The sequence below is a fragment of the Ochotona curzoniae genome, unplaced genomic scaffold (genome assembly GCF_017591425.1).
Source record: "Ochotona curzoniae isolate NIBS_2020 unplaced genomic scaffold, NIBS_Ocur_1.0 scaffold_1852, whole genome shotgun sequence".
Lineage (NCBI taxonomy): Eukaryota > Metazoa > Chordata > Mammalia > Lagomorpha > Ochotonidae > Ochotona > Ochotona curzoniae.
The window spans coordinates 11,974,890-11,992,000 of record NW_024467087.1 but is presented as its reverse complement, the minus strand read 5'-3'; the positions used below and the strand labels follow the sequence as shown (position 1 = coordinate 11,992,000).

The 17,111-nt window shown below is 40.0% G+C and overlaps 1 protein-coding gene across 3 annotated transcripts in view; it reads left to right on the top strand.

Annotated features, from left to right (window-relative positions):
- Positions 1-3,774: 3,774 nt before the first annotated feature.
- The window catches only part of PHF6 (PHD finger protein 6), a 50,892-nt gene continuing 37,555 nt past the window's right edge, over positions 3,775-17,111 (top strand). For 2 of the 3 annotated variants that reach the window (XM_040999460.1, XM_040999461.1), the window contains exons 1-3: positions 3,775-3,899; positions 7,717-7,889; positions 8,111-8,212. In XM_040999460.1, coding sequence (XP_040855394.1) covers positions 7,752-7,889; positions 8,111-8,212 — 240 coding nt within the window. In that variant the 5' untranslated portion in view covers positions 3,775-3,899; positions 7,717-7,751. The remainder of the gene's footprint in view (positions 3,900-7,716; positions 7,890-8,110; positions 8,213-17,111) is intronic. The other variant, XM_040999462.1, reaches the window with a different exon arrangement.

Genomic DNA, 17,111 nt, shown 5'->3' with positions numbered 1-17,111 from the left:
GGCTCAATTGGCTAACCCTTCCCCTGTAAGTACCAGGATCCCATTTGGGCACCAGTTCGTTTCCCAGCTGCCCTACTTCCCTTCCAGCTCCCTGCTTGTGGTCTGGGAACGCAATAGAGGATGGCCCAAAGTCTTGGAACCCTGCACCTGCATGGGAGACCTGGAAGAAGCTTCCTGGCTCCTGGCTTCAAATTGGTTCAGCTCTGGCTGTTGTAGCTATTTGGGCAGTGAACCAGTAAATGGAAGAAAAAGAACGAATGGCAAGCCATCAAGCATGATTCTTGAGCCTACTCTTAGTAAAGTCAGGACAATAGAATATAATTTTTTTTTCTGAGCACTGATCTGTTCTTCAAGATTCAACTCAAGACACTGCAACCAGTGATGCATTTCCTTACTCCACTGGCTAAAGTCCATCAATCCTTGGGATGTCTATTTCTACCATAGCAGTTCCTCTATGCACTGAAATCCTGTTGACCTGATTTTCTTTCTCACTTAGAATGAGGATTTCTTGAAGTTACAGGATGCTTCCTGTTGTTTTCATTTCTTTCCTCTGAGAACTAGTGACATAATTGACAAATAAATGTTATACTTAAGATATACAACTTCAGGCCTGGCATGATGGCCTAGTGGCTAAAGTTCTTGCCTTGCATGTGACAGGATCCCATATGGGCGCCAGTTCTAATCCTGGCAGCTCCACTTCCCATCCAGCTCCCTGTTTGTGGCCTGAGAGGGTGATTGAGGACGGCCCAAAGCCTTGGGACCCTGCACCTGCATGGGAGACCCAGAAGAGTTCCTGGCTCCTGGCTTCGGACTGGCTCAGCTCCAGCCGCTGCAGCCACTTGGGGAGTGAACCATCAGATGGAAGATCTTCCTCTCTGTCTCTCCTCCTCCCTGTGGCTGATTTTGCAATAAAAATAAATAAATCTTTTTAAAAAAAAAAAAAAGATGTACAACTTGATATTTTAGTAAGGAGCAGCATCTTATTTCTTTTCAAGTAGCCATCATCTGGCATTAACACTGGGCACCCAGAAGCTATCTGTAAATGTCTATTGAATGAATGACTAGAGAGCAATTGGAAGCTAAGGGCACAGCCTCATCAGGAAGGTAGATGAATCCTTTGTGTTTCAAGACACATGAGAGCAGAGTACTTGATGCTGCCAGCAAGTGAATAATCAGTTCCTTTGGAGCATGGGAGCGATGTGATTCAATGCAGTTGTAGTTTTAGAAAGCAGAAAGGGCAATGCTTTCTAGTCTTGAAGGAAGCATGAGAAGGTGAGTGTATAAAGTAGTTTAGCTCAGATGGTCCTTTTCTAAAGAAATCATGAAATGAGTTTGTTGCAAGGATGTGCAGGATCTGGGGCCTGGAAAGTCTGGAGGAGTGTTGGTGTGTTTATACTAATAAATGCCTAAGAGATCAATATATTGGGGACTGGCATGGTTGTGTAGCAAGCTAATCCTGCACCTGTGACACCAGCCTCCCATAAGACGGATGCCGGACAGAGTCCTGGCTGCTCACTTCCCATCCAGCTCCCTGCCTGGTAAAGCAGCAGAGAATGGCCCAGGAACCCAGACCCCTGCACCCACACAGAAGACCTGGAAGAACCTCCAGGCTCCTGGAGCGAGCCAGTGGATGGAAAATCTCTGTGTCTCTCCTTTTCTCTCTAACTCTTTAAAGCAAAATGGATACTTAAAAAAAAAAGTGAGATCCATGTGCCCTTAAATGTTAAGAGCACCTTATCACCATCTGACTTCTTTCTATATTCCTCTAAGGAACAGCCTGCATTTATCAGTCATACCGTTTGGACTGGCTACCAGGGCTCGGGCCCAAAAGCCACTGGAGTCACTCGTCTCTCCCTCATCTAACTCTCTTGGCCCTTCCTTCTCTTCTGCCCTTTCGAGGCACTCACAGCAGAACATCTCCTCTGTAGCTGTGTGTGTTCCTCTTGCTCTAGTGTAAATGGCTGATGACTGGGCTGTGTCGTATGATAGTGCTGCACTTCAGCACAGGTGCTTTGCACATCACAGACAGGCAGATGTCTGTAGCACGCACACAGCTCTAAGACAGCATTTAACAAAACGTGCTGTTTCCTTATTTGGGTCCCCTTTTAGAGCCCGCTCAAAGGTACAGACTGGGTGATGTGAATGCCTGTTTCCTTTGTGTTGGAACTTGGTAGTGTTGCATGTGTTTACTGGTTGACATTGGTGAAAGAGGGATAAAGGATAGCAATATGTGGAGACTGAAGAAGAAAGCTAACCTGAAGAGATGCTACATTGCAGAGGTACTGCGTGTCCTCACACAGCCATGTGTCTCGTCCTGCCATCAGTTGTGAAAGCTGCTGGAAAATGATGCCAAGGTACCTGTTTTCATTTACACCATATGACATGTTTGGAATACACATTCTGGATCTTCTTATACAACTCTAGACCCCCTCTTTTACAGCACAGGGTCTGGATAAAAAGGGCTGAGTGTTCCTTGCAGCTAAATGACTGACCAGTCTGTCCATCCTTAATTAACTACCTATTTGAGTGGGACTGATAATACACTACCCTGATCACTCGAGGATTACAATTTAATGTTGGCATTGTAGAGAAAAAGGAAAAGATTTGTGGAACAGCACAGAAACAGCGTCAGACCAGAACAGAAGAAATCTACCCCCCACTGCAGGGAAAACAGTTGAAGGGCATCTTTGAATTTGCACTGGGTAGGGCTTTTTGTTTTAAATATCAGCTTGCCCTCTGTGAGGCTAGTAAGAAACTAGAATAGCTGACTCGTACACAGGGTATACTTTGTGTCCAGGCATTATTCGATGTGATTTGCATACATTAACTCATGTATCAGTACAAGCTTTTGAAATGGATACCAGCATGAGCTCCATTTTAGACGGCACGGAACTGAATGGTACAAAGGTAATACAATGATATCAAGCTCATCCAACTGAAAGTGGGGGAGCTGGGATTCAAGCCCATGTAGTCTGGTTTCTAGTCATGTAGTCGCTTATGGTCCTGGTTTATTTGTGTGGGTCATAAAGAAAAATCACATCTTTTCTCTTTGTGACAACGCAGCACTTACTGTCACATGCTAGAATGCTAATATACGCTTTAGTTGCACACTCTCATTCGTTTCTCATAATAGCCCGTGAAGTACTATTTTTAATCCCCATTTCAAAGACAAAACCAAACAAAAACAGCACAACCTCTCAGATTCAAGGTACAAAGGTTCAAATAACTCGGCCAGGGAATGAAATTTAGACCAGCTGAGTTCACTATGAGCTTCTCAGTCTTCCCTGGCAGTAAAATGAGACGAACGGAGGACCTCAAAATGATACCCCGAGAGTACAATGAAATCATGGATGTGAAAAGGCCTTGGTGAACAAGTGTAAGGGAAAAGGCCTACCCCCTTGATTCACTGTTGCAAACCGGTTACCCAAGGCCCCATTCCAACGGTTTCTATCCCAAGCCTGCCCTTTCTCCGCCCAACCCACAGCCAGATCTTTGAATCTCTTTCTCTATATCCTAGGATCCTGCCCCCCAAACACTCGGCGAAGCGGCAGAGCGGAGAATAGAAGGTACGCGCGCGACCAGGAGGCGGAGTTTAACCGCCCGGATCCGTACAAGAGGCGGATAGCACATGCGTTCTCAACCGGCGACTTCAGCTGCCCTGTCCCTGCGGCCAATCAGAGCCCGCGGCGCGATCCAGACGTGTAAACGTGCTGTGGAACGTGTGCGTGCGAGGGGGGCGACGTCAGGGCGCTCCGCGAGCCCGTCTCTCCTCGAATGAAAGGAAACAACCTCCAGCGACAGAGCCCCGCTCTCAGGCGCTGCTGGAGAACCGAGACCGACTTCTTTCTCTTTCCCCTCATTGGCGCTTCCCTCCCGCCCTCCGCCTCTAAGCCCCGCCGGTGAGTCCCCTCGGAACCCCGGGACCCCCAATTCTCTGCCCGGCGGGAGACTAGGAGGATGGCGGTGGCCAGGCCGCCGCCCCTGCCCGTTGTTAAGGGGGGGACTCCTGGTGGTCTCGCTTTATTGTCAGGGACCCCAGAAGCGCCGCTCATTGTAGGCGCTTGGCGAAGAGGCTGCTGAGAAAGTGCTTTGGAGGCGCTAAAGGAGACGTTAGGCTTGAACCTCCACTTCGGGGGTGGGGGCACAGCATTCAAAAGGGGGAAAACCAACATTTTTAGTCTTTAAGGCTGCTTAGGACACATTTGGGAAGCAGGGAGCCACTCAGTTTAGGAAGAGTCGGAAGAGGAAAATCGTTAGGATGGCAAGAGGCTTAGCTTTAGGGAATGAGGAAAAACTCCGGGGTGGGGGGAAATTGGGGTGAAACTGATGCAGAAGGTAAAGCTTACAAATCAAGACTAGGAGAGAACACACTCCTTGGAGAGGGGGTCCAAAGAAAGTGATAGGGTGTTATCTTCCCGGATTCCGGAGGATTCAAAAAGGACAATTAGGGGACCTTGATTTGGCGACGGAAAGGAACCTGCTGAAGTGTTTTAGAGGAAGATAGTTTTTGCGAGTTTATCTAGCGCTGGATTAGCGGGGGATCGTGAAGTCTACTGTGGATTTGGGCAATCTCCGTTAGCAGAGGCTTTGGTACGTTGTGTGTACCATCTTTCATTATATGGGCGAGCAGCAACGGTATTCCTTTGCAGTTTCCATTCGTTTTTTGATGTTCTGCGTGGAAGTTGAAAAAAATCTTTTGTTTAAAACACACACACACACACACACATACACACACAGCCTTTTCATCAACTTACTGCGTAACAGCAGGTCGTATTCATACGATTCAAATCCTTTCTCTACCCTTGATTTTTGAAACAACTGGAAAATTCCTTTAGTTTACTTTTGAATAACCGCAATAAGCAGTGCGAAGCCTGGAACAATATCGTGCAACCAAATTCAGGTACCCTTCCGGTACATCTCTTATTCATTTATTTCTCTTGTACTGTAACTTTCCTGACGAATTCGGCTTCTTTGGAGGATCATGTTAATATATTCAAAGGTGTATCTTTCAACTTGCTTTCCTGTGGGGTGTTTTAATCTTCCGGAATTGCAGGATTTGTTTTTATTTTGTTTGTTTTTTCAATGAAAGAGGTTTCAGGTTATTTCAGTCTTGGAAAATCGGAAACGCGTCGAACACTGTAGCCTAACTAATCTCGCTCGCAACATTTTTTCCGGACATTGACATTATGTTGTGCTCGCTGCTACTGTTGCCTCTTTAATTCCGCTTTGTAACATCTACATTGAAATGTTTCTTTTTAAGGAAGAGGTTCCATTGTTGTGTTACAATGTTAAACTTTGATCTTGGCATGCCCTGAGAAACATTGTATACTAAAATTATCATGCCGTATAGCTGTGTATGGTTAGGAATCCTTAGTATTGGTCCTTGGAATGCCCTTTGGCTACTTAGAGACCACAGATGTGACAGCATGAGATAAAAATCTTTATTTTCGTGATAAAGACATTTTTGCCAGGAGTCATTGTTTCCACTTCATGTTTTACATGGAGGCTGTAAAGAAACTAGCAAGATATGCACAGATGCATTATTTGAATTTTAGTGGAAAAATCCATTTAGTCATTTCACATTGGGGAAAGTTTTTATTTGGTTTGTTGCGCTTTTTTTTTTCTTTGCGTATGGGGCTCTGTTCATAAATGAAATTTAAACTGATTTTCAGAAAAAAAAATGTTAATTCAAAGTGTCCTTTTTACACCGTTTTTTTTAGATTTTAGAGTCTGTTATGTAGGAAAGCTGGGTCTCAAAATGAACATGAGAGCTTTGCCTGTGTATCGATCGGAAGAGGCGGAATTGAATCTGGATAGCATTTGGGGAATACCATTTCAGAGTTAATTATAGGAATAAAAAGGAATTTACACAATAGGAATTTTAGCTTCAGCCAGTTTTATATGCAGTGTGAGTGTATAGAAATTACAAATTACAGATGTCTGTAGAGATTAGATTTATAATGTACCATCCTTTCATCTGGCTAGGATGGACAGAGAAAGGCTGGATACATCACAGTGGGTTTTGAGTGCCTACTATTCATTACATAGCAGGAAAGAAAACTAATTTAGGCCTCAAATAGCAAATTTTGGCACTATTTATGAGTCTGGGTATTTTGCATAGTTATTTCTAAAGGTTTGGGCAGTTTTGGATAAAACAACTGAGCACATACTTGCCTGAACAAATGCTAACACACTTCCCCTTTTGTTTCTTTTGTTTCTCTGTTATGTCCTTTTTTCTTTTCTCTTTAATCCTAAAAGTATTTGCTGCCTGTTTTCAATCAGTTTCACGGTTTATAGCCAGTGCTGTGAATTCAGTACTGTAATGAAGTCTCAGATGCTGTATGGAAGACTGAGGTATTTAAATCATACATAGCCTTAAGAGTTGACTAAACCCCCATCAAAACAAGGACTGCCAGGGCTTTTGAAGTTTCGTTAAAAAGAAAATTCCAGATTAAAATCGATGATGAGAAGACATGCTTCCTTTGTTGCTTCATAGGTGATTTTGATTAAGTAGCAAAATTTTTATATTTCAAAATGCTGAGTGATTTGTAGATACAGTAATACCTGCTGGCATCTGGCTGCCACCATTCTTGCTGATCAGGTGCTTTCTCAGAAAGCTACATTTTTGAAACAGTATCACGAACATTTCCATATCATAGTAGAAAATGGAAAGCTTTTAATAAATTTTCAGACAAAAGTTTGAGGCATGGTCGATTGTGATTCCTTCCTGCTGTGACAGCCTGGCTCCTAAACTGTTGACTTGGGAGAACTGCACGAATACTGATTTTCAATTTGTTTGCCATTGCTCTGAAGAATCCATGTTGAGATTGATATTCTAAATCTGAAAACTTTCATGGCTGAGCTTTTCTGACCTTGCTTGTCTGAGCATGTTACCTATCATTATAATTTGATCAAGTTTAAGACTTATTCAGAAAAAAATTTCCTCCCATTACAAAGTGTTACTAATGTGAGTATGGAAGTTACTGCCTTTCAAAAATCATTGTTGGTTGTCTAGAACGATTTCCTAGGCAGAACTGTAGTAATTGCAGAATGATATAATTATTTTATAAATAACTAAATTCTAAAATATGTGTTTGAATAGATTATTAGAATCTTGGTGCTTTTAAAAAGGGAATAGAGTGGCAGAAGTTAATTTTTAACAGTTCTATATAGGATATTTTAAAACTTAGAAATAATTGAAGATTTTTTTCAAGATCATTGTTCCAAAAATCACGGTTAAGTTCACTTTACTGTTTTGTCAACATGTGAACTTTAAGAAATTGTGCAGGTGTAGGATTTTGTTTCTCTGGTTATTTTGTGATGTTCTTAGTATTTTTTACTGTGTTCTTAGGTAAATGATTTTCTCCTTGAAGGGGCACCTAGCTGTATATAAAATATAGTATCTATTAGACTTTCCCAGCAGGTGGTGATTTAATATTATACATTTTTGTCTGTATAGAAAGAATTCTGCTTATTTCTTTTATTCACTCCTTTGGGAGCTGCTGGATTTTTCTCACGTACTTTAGGCTTCACTGAGTTATCTATTTGCAAATACATTTTTAGGGAAGCACCTTAGGTATTTTCATGTATTGATTATTATTTTTAATTTGCCTCTGTTAAATATATCTGAAAATGCATTAAACAACTTCCATGATTAGGTAGATACTGTTTTTAAAATGAAATTAACTGTTGTGTTGCCATTCTTATTTTCTTGAGGCTTAAAGTGGCCTTCTAAAGGCAGTTTAAAAATCATGTCAAGCTCAATTGAACAGAAAAAAGGGCCTACAAGACAACGAAAATGTGGCTTTTGTAAGTCAAATAGAGACAAGGAGTGTGGACAATTATTGATATCTGAAAACCAGAAGGTGGCAGCACATCATAAGTGCATGGTAAGTATCTGGGCAGCACATAGGAAGCCTTGAAGCCATTCATGAGAAACTTGATGATGCATGAATATGCCTACATAGTTTAAAAGTACTGTTAAAGCAAATTACCACTAATGTTATGCCATTTGTACTGGAAAATTTCTTTTTAAATTTAACATCTTGTTCATGGTTTTATTGTAATTATATATGACTCCCCCCCCCTTTTTTTTTAATGTAATTTATAGCTGTTTTCATCTGCTTTGGTATCCTCACACTCTGATAATGAAAGTCTTGGTGGATTTTCTATTGAAGATGTCCAAAAGGAAATTAAAAGAGGCACAAAGCTGGTAAGTTGGTGTTTCTGCCTCTTGAGTATAAAAATTATTTTAAACTCATTATGGAAGAAGTGCTTATTTTAGAGTGTATTGTATTATTAACTGAGAATAATTTAAAATGGCAACTTTTTTTCCTGAGCCAGCAAAATCCAAGGCTGGGTTTAACTTACCATTCAAAAAGGAGTGAAACATTATTTACATCATTCAGGTTTTTTTGTTTTGAAAAAAAAAGAATAAAAATCCTCTTAGTGGTTGTATTGACTTAGATACCAAACAGTTTGCCTACTTGAGTGTATTGTAGTAAGGTTTTTAATTATATTTTCCATAATTTTGATAGGTTTCATCTTCCATGATCAAGTTACTATGGTCATTATAAATGAAGATGACAATTAACAGGAAAATGCTAGTACTTGACACTTCTAGTATTTTAATATGGTTCAACTATATATAAGTCGATGTATATACCATTTTGGATAACTTTTAATGAATTTTATAGGAATTTTCTGAGGCTGTGCAATAGTAATACCGCTTTAAGCTGTCTTTATTACCAGTAAATGGATTGACAAGATATTACATTGTTCTATTGGAAAAGTAGTATTATTTCAGATGTTTTATGACACATTATGGTTTACTTTGAAACATTTAATTGAAAGATTTATTTTCATTTAATTCTTTTTATTGTTTGAGTTCTTTATTGAAATTGCATGTGTAATTGCGACCACTATTTTCACAATCAAATGTTCTGTTATTTTAAAGAAGTATCTATGTTCTTAGTCATTCAGTGATCTCTTAGTTTGTATTCTGAGAGTTTGGGGCTGAAGTGATATCAGTCTTCTAGTGTTAGGGGAAAGGCATCATGATGTACTTATTTCAAAGGTAACATTTGAGATTTATTTCAGGAAAAATGATCTCAAATTCTGATAAATAGCATTGGTAAAAAGTGAGAATTTAGAGGTCAGACTGTTTTTGTTGTAAGATCTAAACTATGAAAATCTTTAAGTTTTCCTCACACGGCGAATCGTAGAGATCAAATGAAAACTCTGTTTTAAAAAATGTGATTTTATTTGATTTTTAAAAAGGTTACTTCTGTTACTATGGAGTGCTGACTTTTGAGAAACAAGAACACTGTGGGTTTTTTTTTTTTTTTTGGTTCTTAAAATGAATTTAGAAAAAGTACTGTTTATTTAAAAGTGGTTGGCTATCAATTATATTATGCCATTATTTATTGCTTGTCATGATGAATATCTCTGGAAAAAGCTTCAGTACCCTGACTTGTTAGAACCTTTGTCATTTGATGTGTCTCCTGTAGTCAGAACTGGAGCAGTTTTGGTCTCTAATGTTGAAATACCATTAGCAGATGTTCCACGAAGCAGCAGAATACATCTAGCAATATTGTTGAATTTGTTGGAGATAATTTATTTGGACTGCTTGCTAGGAAAACATCAGAACTAGATGCAAGTTTCACTATTACTGTTTTGATTAATTTTTAATGTTATATAGTGTAGGGCATTAATTTCTCCCTCTCAAGTGTGACATGAAACAAATTAATAAACTTATTCCTTGATCTAGAGAGTGAAACGATACTGGGATGAGAGCAAAAGCTGTAGTAACAGAGCTCAATAAATCCCAGCTCTGTTCCTCACTCACTGAGGGATCCTGAGTAAATTATTTCTTTCTCTAGGCCATACTTTTGTCATGTACAAAAAGGGGATAATGTTAGTACTTGACTCGCAGAATTATTGGCGGTATTAAGAGAGAGAATATATAGGGCTTAGCACAGAGTTCAGTACACGGTTAGGACTCAATGAATGGTAGCCACCATAGTAGTTATAGTGGATAAAAATAAGATACTGGTAATGCTGGTAGGATAACGAAAAGCATGCTAGTTTGACAAATCATAAAGCCTATTTTTTTTCTTCAATGACTGCTACTAACACATTATGTAACTTTAGACAAGTCATTAACTTATTTATCTTTTTGCCAAGTGTAAATAGCTAATGCTGTATCACTGGTTATTACATGGTGATGTTGCATGATTGCAAAGAACGGTCAAAGAGATAAAGATTTGTACCCAGTGTGGTAGCCTAGTGGCTAAAGTTCTCACCTTGCATGCGCTGGGTTCCCATATGGGTGCTGGTTCATGTCCCAGCAGCCCCGCTTCCCATCCAGCTCCCTGCTTGTGGTCTGGGAAAGCAGTCGAGGACGGCTCAAAGCCTTGGGTTCCTGCACCCACGTGGGAGACCTGGAAGAAGATCCTGGCTCCTGGCTTCAGATCAGCTGTGCTCTGGCTGTTGCAGCCACTTGGGGAGTGAACTAATGGGTGGAAGATCTTTCTGTCTCCTTCTCTGTCTCTGCAATTGTTACTTTCCAATATAAATAAATACACCTTTAAAAAAAAGAGAGATTAAAAATTTGCCTTAGAAAAGATGTTGCAGGAACCATTTGGACACTGTCAGTGTATAACATTGATGAATAGTGACACAGCAGAGAAGTTTTGAACCTGGGCTTATTATTTTGCTCCCTTTTCTCCCCAGATGTCAAAATTTAAATAATTTATATAAGGAGAGAAGAGGACAATATTTGTGTATTTAACTTTGAAATAATTTTTACAATGCCTTTTATCCTTTAGTTTTGCTCCTCTCATTCGATACTTTTTAAAAGTTTGTTTTTTAAGATTTATTGGTTTGAAAGGCAAAGTATCAGCCAAAGAGTGAGAGATTTTCCATCTGCTGATGAACTTCCCAAATAGCTGTAAGGGCAGGACATAGATGGGCAGGGCTGGAACCAGGAGGCTGGAGCACAGTCCTGGTCTTCCATCTGGATGGCGGGAACCCAAGCTGTTGCGGTGTCTTCCCTCTCTGCTTTCCTAGGCACATTAGCAGGAATCCAGATCTGAAGCAGAGCAGCTGGGATTCAAACCAACTCAAACTAGAGCTGTGATAGGAGTTGCTTAACCGGTACACAGTACCAGCTCCCCATCGTATCATTTTTTTAAAAGACTTAGCAAGCAACCACAATTTCAGATTTTTAATTTTTTCTTTGATTTTCCCTGTGTTTGAGATTCTTATTTAATTTGTTTTTAAAATTTATTTGAAAGGCAGAGCTCTCCCATCTTCTGGTTCACTCTGCAAATGCCCTCAATAGCTTAGGACGAACCAGGTGAAAACCTGGACTTGGAATTCTGACCCAATCTTCCACTTGGGTTCCTGGGATCCAGTTACTTGAGCCAACACCTACTGCTTCCCAGGATTGCTCATTAGCAGGAAGCTAGGATTGGAAACAGATTGGGACTTGAACCCAAGCACTCTGATGTGGATGTGGGCACTCTGTGCCAGATGGCTACTCCTTATGTAGTTTTGCATGACCAGTACACATGTCAGAAATCAACTGGGGAGGGAGTGTGAAGAGCTTTATAAACTAGCTTTCCTAATTGACTTTTCAAAGCATTTCATTCTGTGAGCCTGTTTGCCCTGGCTCCTGTTCATCTGGATCTCTTGGTAAAAAGTAGGTCATAAATACCCATTGAAAAATCAAAAACTGGAATGCTGGCTCTTAAGTGCTTTCCAGATAGATTGCAGTCTGTATCTGATGGTGGCACCACTGGTGCTTACTTCCCCCAGCAGAAAGAAGAGACTGGGACTTGGGAGAGGGTTTAGGCCAGATTGGTCCAAATCCTGTGACAATAGTGGGCTACTAGAGCAGGAGCTACAGGTGTGTGCTCTCTGTGTTCTTGATGCCTTTGCTTTCAGGCTAAGGTTTTCAGGTCAACCATAAAAATTAAGAGGAAAGGGGCCAGCATGGTGATACAGCCAGCTATTTCACCACGCTGGTGCCAGCATCCCATGTGGGTGCCTGCTTGTGTCCCAGCTACTCCACTTCTGATCCAGTTCTCTGCTTATAGCCTGAGAAAGCAGCAGATGGCCCAAGGCCTTGGGCCCTGGTACCCACAAAGGATATCCTAAAGAAGAAGAAAGAAAAAATCTATTGTACAAGAAAATATTGATCTATGTAAATCATCTTTCAGGATATAGCACCAAGATAGACCATGAAAAATCAGCCAGAGCGCTAAGGCTTTTATTATCCAGGCCCTGTTTTTCTGGTTTAGACATACATAGGTAATTTTTCCAGAATTACCTCCAGTGCCTACTGAAACCATATGGAGAACATCAGTTTGTACCATCTATTCTTACTCAAAAGCCATCTAGCCAAGAAATGGAAGTTTGCAAGTAAAAATGAGTTACTGCTTTTTTTTTTTTTTAATTTAAGGAAACACTTGATAGCAGTATGTTTGAAGAGTGTGCTCTCTGGATGAGGAGGGGGATAAGGTCACTAAAGTTATTTGTTTTGTTTTAAAAACTTATTTATTCATATTGGAAAGTCAGAATTATAGAGACAGAAAGAAAGATCTTCCATCTGTTGATTTCACTCCCCAAGTGGCCACAAGAGCCAGAGCTGAGCCGATCCGAAGGCAAAAGCCAGGAGCTTTTCCGGGTCTCCCACACAGGTGCAGGATCCCAAGGCTTTGGGCATTCCTCGACTGCTTTCTCAGGCCACAAGCAGGGAGCTGGATGGGAAGCGGGGCTGCTGGGACATGAACCAGCACCTATATGGGGACCCAGTGCATGCAAGGCGAGAGCTTTAGCCACTGAGCCATCATGCTGGGCCCTATCTATTTTGGATAGCCATTATTGTAATTGGTACCCTTGTCAGATATATCATGTGCTGCATGGAAACGAAAGGGGACTTAGCCACTAAGCTGTTGAATTAGGCCCCTCTCTTAATTTAAAGCTGCTTATTCTAGGTATGTCTCTCCATTAAAAAGTAGATTTTTCTCTTATTTGAGAAGAGAAATCCTACATGTACTTGATAATCATTTTCACAACTAGACCTTCCCTTTCAAAACTAAATTTTATTCCCTCAAAAAAAAAATTCCTCTGAGCATTTTCTGACTTTTTCCTAGCAGTAGGAATAAGTAACATTAACTTCTATGTGTGCTAGGAACTAAGCTAAATGTTTTAATTGCATGATCCTATTTAATTTTCACAGTCATACTCTGAGATAGGAACATATTTATTTTCACCTCACACCTAAGGAAAATGAGGCTCAGGAAAGTAACCTGAACGGGTATATAGCTTATAAGCGGAAGAGCTGGGATTGGAATCCAATACCAGTTGACTTCAAAACAAGAATCCCACTTGTCAGTGTATACTAACTAGCCTATCGTTTAACATTCTTAACTCCAACTCACATTTTTAAAAATAGAATGATTAGAGCTTACTTTTCTCATAAAGATAGAAATAGTAATGAATTTAGGATGTAACTAGACTCCTGTTAACTGATATGTTTGGTTAATAGCACCATAATTTTTAGGATGAAAGAGCTGTATGCATCCGTGTAAGCATGTTCTGATTATTATCTGCAGCTTCTGAAAATAGACAAATTCTACATAGGTCTTTAAGTGCTCAGTTCCAGTATAGTGTTTGACACTGCAAAGAAGCAGGTGTTTATTAATAGGTATTGGACCTACCATGAATCTGCATTTAAGATGCATCATCACGTACACCTGTTTTTTTCTTTAGTTTTGGAGGAGTGTTGCCCAGTTTGCGAGTTAAGATTGCTTCCTAGAGATGGTAAGGCTAAAAAAATCATGATGAGTACAGGCAAAAGGTTAGCTGTGACAGCGTGGATCAGTGAGCTAGGCAGCAATGGATTAGAGTTTATTAGGATGGGGTGCTGTCAGGGTCTTTAAATATTGGACAGGGATTTCAGTGCAGAAAGAAACGAGTAGAGAAGGGTGTAGAACTTTCCAGGAGAAAGGTGATCTACAGTAGGTACTGTGGAGCATGAACTGTAATGATGGCAGCTTATTTGTCTGCTCTACATACATGTCCTGCAGGCATCTTAAACCTCAACTTGTCCAAACCAGTATTCATAACTCCCCTGCCCTAAAACCTGATTCACTTTCTGAATTTTTAATCTTCAACTCTTCTTCCTTCGTGTCGATTCTGCTTCTGGGACATCTCTGCCTTTTTATCTTTCTTGATATTATCCTATAGCTAGTCTTCCCATCTTCCAGTGCACTGCTGCCAATTGTTTGTTTTTTGCTTGTAGAAGTTAATGTCACTCCCTAAATGAAAACCTGTTTTGATTGCTTACTACCTACGAAATAGTGCCCAAAGGCCTCAGTATGCTGTCTAGAAGTCCTGGCTTGCCTCCCCTTTTCCATCCCTCTTCATTCTGGGTTTCCTTTGCTTGTTCCGATGGCTGTGCATATCCTGATATTCATCCCTGGCTCCCCTTTCTCCTGGATGCCTCGCAAAAGTTGTCTTTTTAAATTGCAGCTCAAACTTCAAATGTCAGTTGGCCTACAGTGTGACACATTACCCACTATATTGGGTACGTATGCATATATACATATGCATAAGACTTTTTCTTCCATTTTACTATGGACTTTGGGACAGGGGGTTGTATTTTTATTTTTCCATTTGGAAATGTTTAGTTGAGTGCCTACTTTGAACCAAGCACAATGATACAGACAGTTCTAAATGCAAGATTGAGTAAATATGGGTTAGCCTTGCAAGTAGGTGGACTGCCACAGGAGAACTGGGAAACAGGAAGATGATTAAGTGACATTTGAAATGTATTCCACCAGGAGAGAGATGCAGTTGGAAGTTGGGGTGGAGTGAGTTTCATGGAGGAGGAGGAAGTAGTCATAAGAAATGAGGACTAGGGCCCGGCATGATGGCTTAGTGGCTAAAGCTCTTGCCTTGCACACCCAGGATCCCATGTGGGCGCTGATTCTAATCCCATCAGCCCCGCTTCCCATCCAGCTCCCTGCTTGTGGCCTGGGAAAGCAGTGGAGGACAGCCCAAAGTTTTGGGTCCCTGCACTTGCACAGGAGACCCAGAAGAGGCTCCTGGCTTCGGATTGGCATAGCATTGGCTGTTGCGCTCACTTGGGGAGTGAATCATCGGACAGAAGATCTTCCTCTCTGTCTCTCCTCTCTGTAAATCTGCCTTTCCAATAAAAATAAAAAGTAAATCTTAAAAAAAAAAAAAAGAAATGAGGACTAAATACTAGTGCTAGCTAAAGTGGTGGGTTCTCTTAGGATTTAGTGAGGGCAAATGCAGCACCCATAACGTATTAGTCCCAGTACTTTTCTACCTGCGTATACACAAGCAGAAATTGCCAGGTGACTTGGTGCTATTAAATCTTCAATGCAGCAGTGCCTACTCAGCTCTAGTATAAGAGAATTGGAGTGGGGAGTTGAGGAGGTGAGGGAATTGTGGTTGGGTTCCCTTAGTTATGGATCATTGTCTCAGGGTAGGGGTTAGCAAACTTTTCTGTAAAAAGCCAGATCATAAATATCAAGCCTTTGCAAGCCATATGATCTTAGCTACAATCACAAACAATACACAAAAAAATGAGCGTGGCTGTGATCCAGCAAAACTTACCTTTACTCAATACAATGGTAAGGTGGCTTAACCTACAGGAGGCTTGTCTTCGGTTATTTGGGGAGGGAAAGAGGTAGATTTCTTTTTTCTGAGGATTTGCTCAGTGACCCTGTTACCATTCATGTAATTGAGTATAAATGCATTATGAATGTATTCATAGGAATTTTTTTACACGACTCCAACTCTGGCATGCAGATTAATTAGTGTATGTAAGTAATGAACTTTTTAAACTTTTGAGGTGACTAAGAATAAGCAATGCTGAAGAGAAACATTAAGTCTAATGATGGAGAAAATTGAATCTTTGATTATTACTGAATATGTATTTTTTAATGCAAAACTTTTTTCTTTGCCTTTATTTAATATGTATTTTGTAATTGGGAATGCAATAAATATATGTCATTATGTAATTTTTATTTATTTTTGCTAACAAAGAAGAACCAAAATCAATAATACAAAATAATTTATGATATCTGGCTTTAGGGGACTGTCTTTGCATTTAGTTGAATATGAAGTACTTTTTAAGAAATTAGATACAGAAAACAGCATGAAACACATATCTTGGAAAATATCTGTCTGAATCTTTCAAATGGAAAAACAATCACACACACTTCAATAAAAAAATTTACATTCCTCATCTGTCATGATTCAGAATGTTGTATGGAGCTGGAATATGTAATACTCAAATAAAGATCAGAAGATTAGGTTAAGAAAGAATTTGATAGGCCTAGTTCCCTTCCCTCTAGTTTTCAAGACTCCTGAAATGGTATATTTAATAAGTGCTTTGATTTAGTCTGTTAATGCTGTTAGAAGCTTAGCAAGAACTTTCCAGTTACTTTATTTTTTTATAAGTGCCTTGAATTTAAGGTACTTAATTTGACTTTCAAGCAGCCTGTCACTTTTGAATGACTCTGACAGCTTTTGGATTTCATTATTGCTTGCTTTCTTTTAGACCTCTTAAGTAGTGCTAAGTTTGTGCCTTTATGATAAAATGCCACTTAAAAAAATAGCTATAGGATTAAATAGTTAATGAGTTCATGTTTTACCCTCCCATGTAAGAACATGCTTTTTAAAAAGGAACTTTTAATAGATCATCAGAGAAGTATCAGTTAACCAGGTAACTCAAAGATCCCTCTGTTCTCTGTGTTGGATGTGCGAGGTGTTGTCATTAAGCAATGGACCTGGAGTTAGGGAGGATTTGAAAGGACATCTCTGAAAACAACCTAACTGCACTGTTCTGCTGATTTTTACTAAAGATAGCAGTATCCGTTAATAAAAACAAACACTTAGGTGAGGTGAACTGTTGTCACTTCTCTTTGATATCTCCTGTGAAAATAGCCTAGGTACCTTGTCTCCTGCTACCTGTGCTTTTGACATTATTTTCTTTACCTTTAGGTTCAAGAACATGGCTTGTTTTTGTACCCTCCTTTGCATTCACTAAACATTCTGTGTTTTCTTGG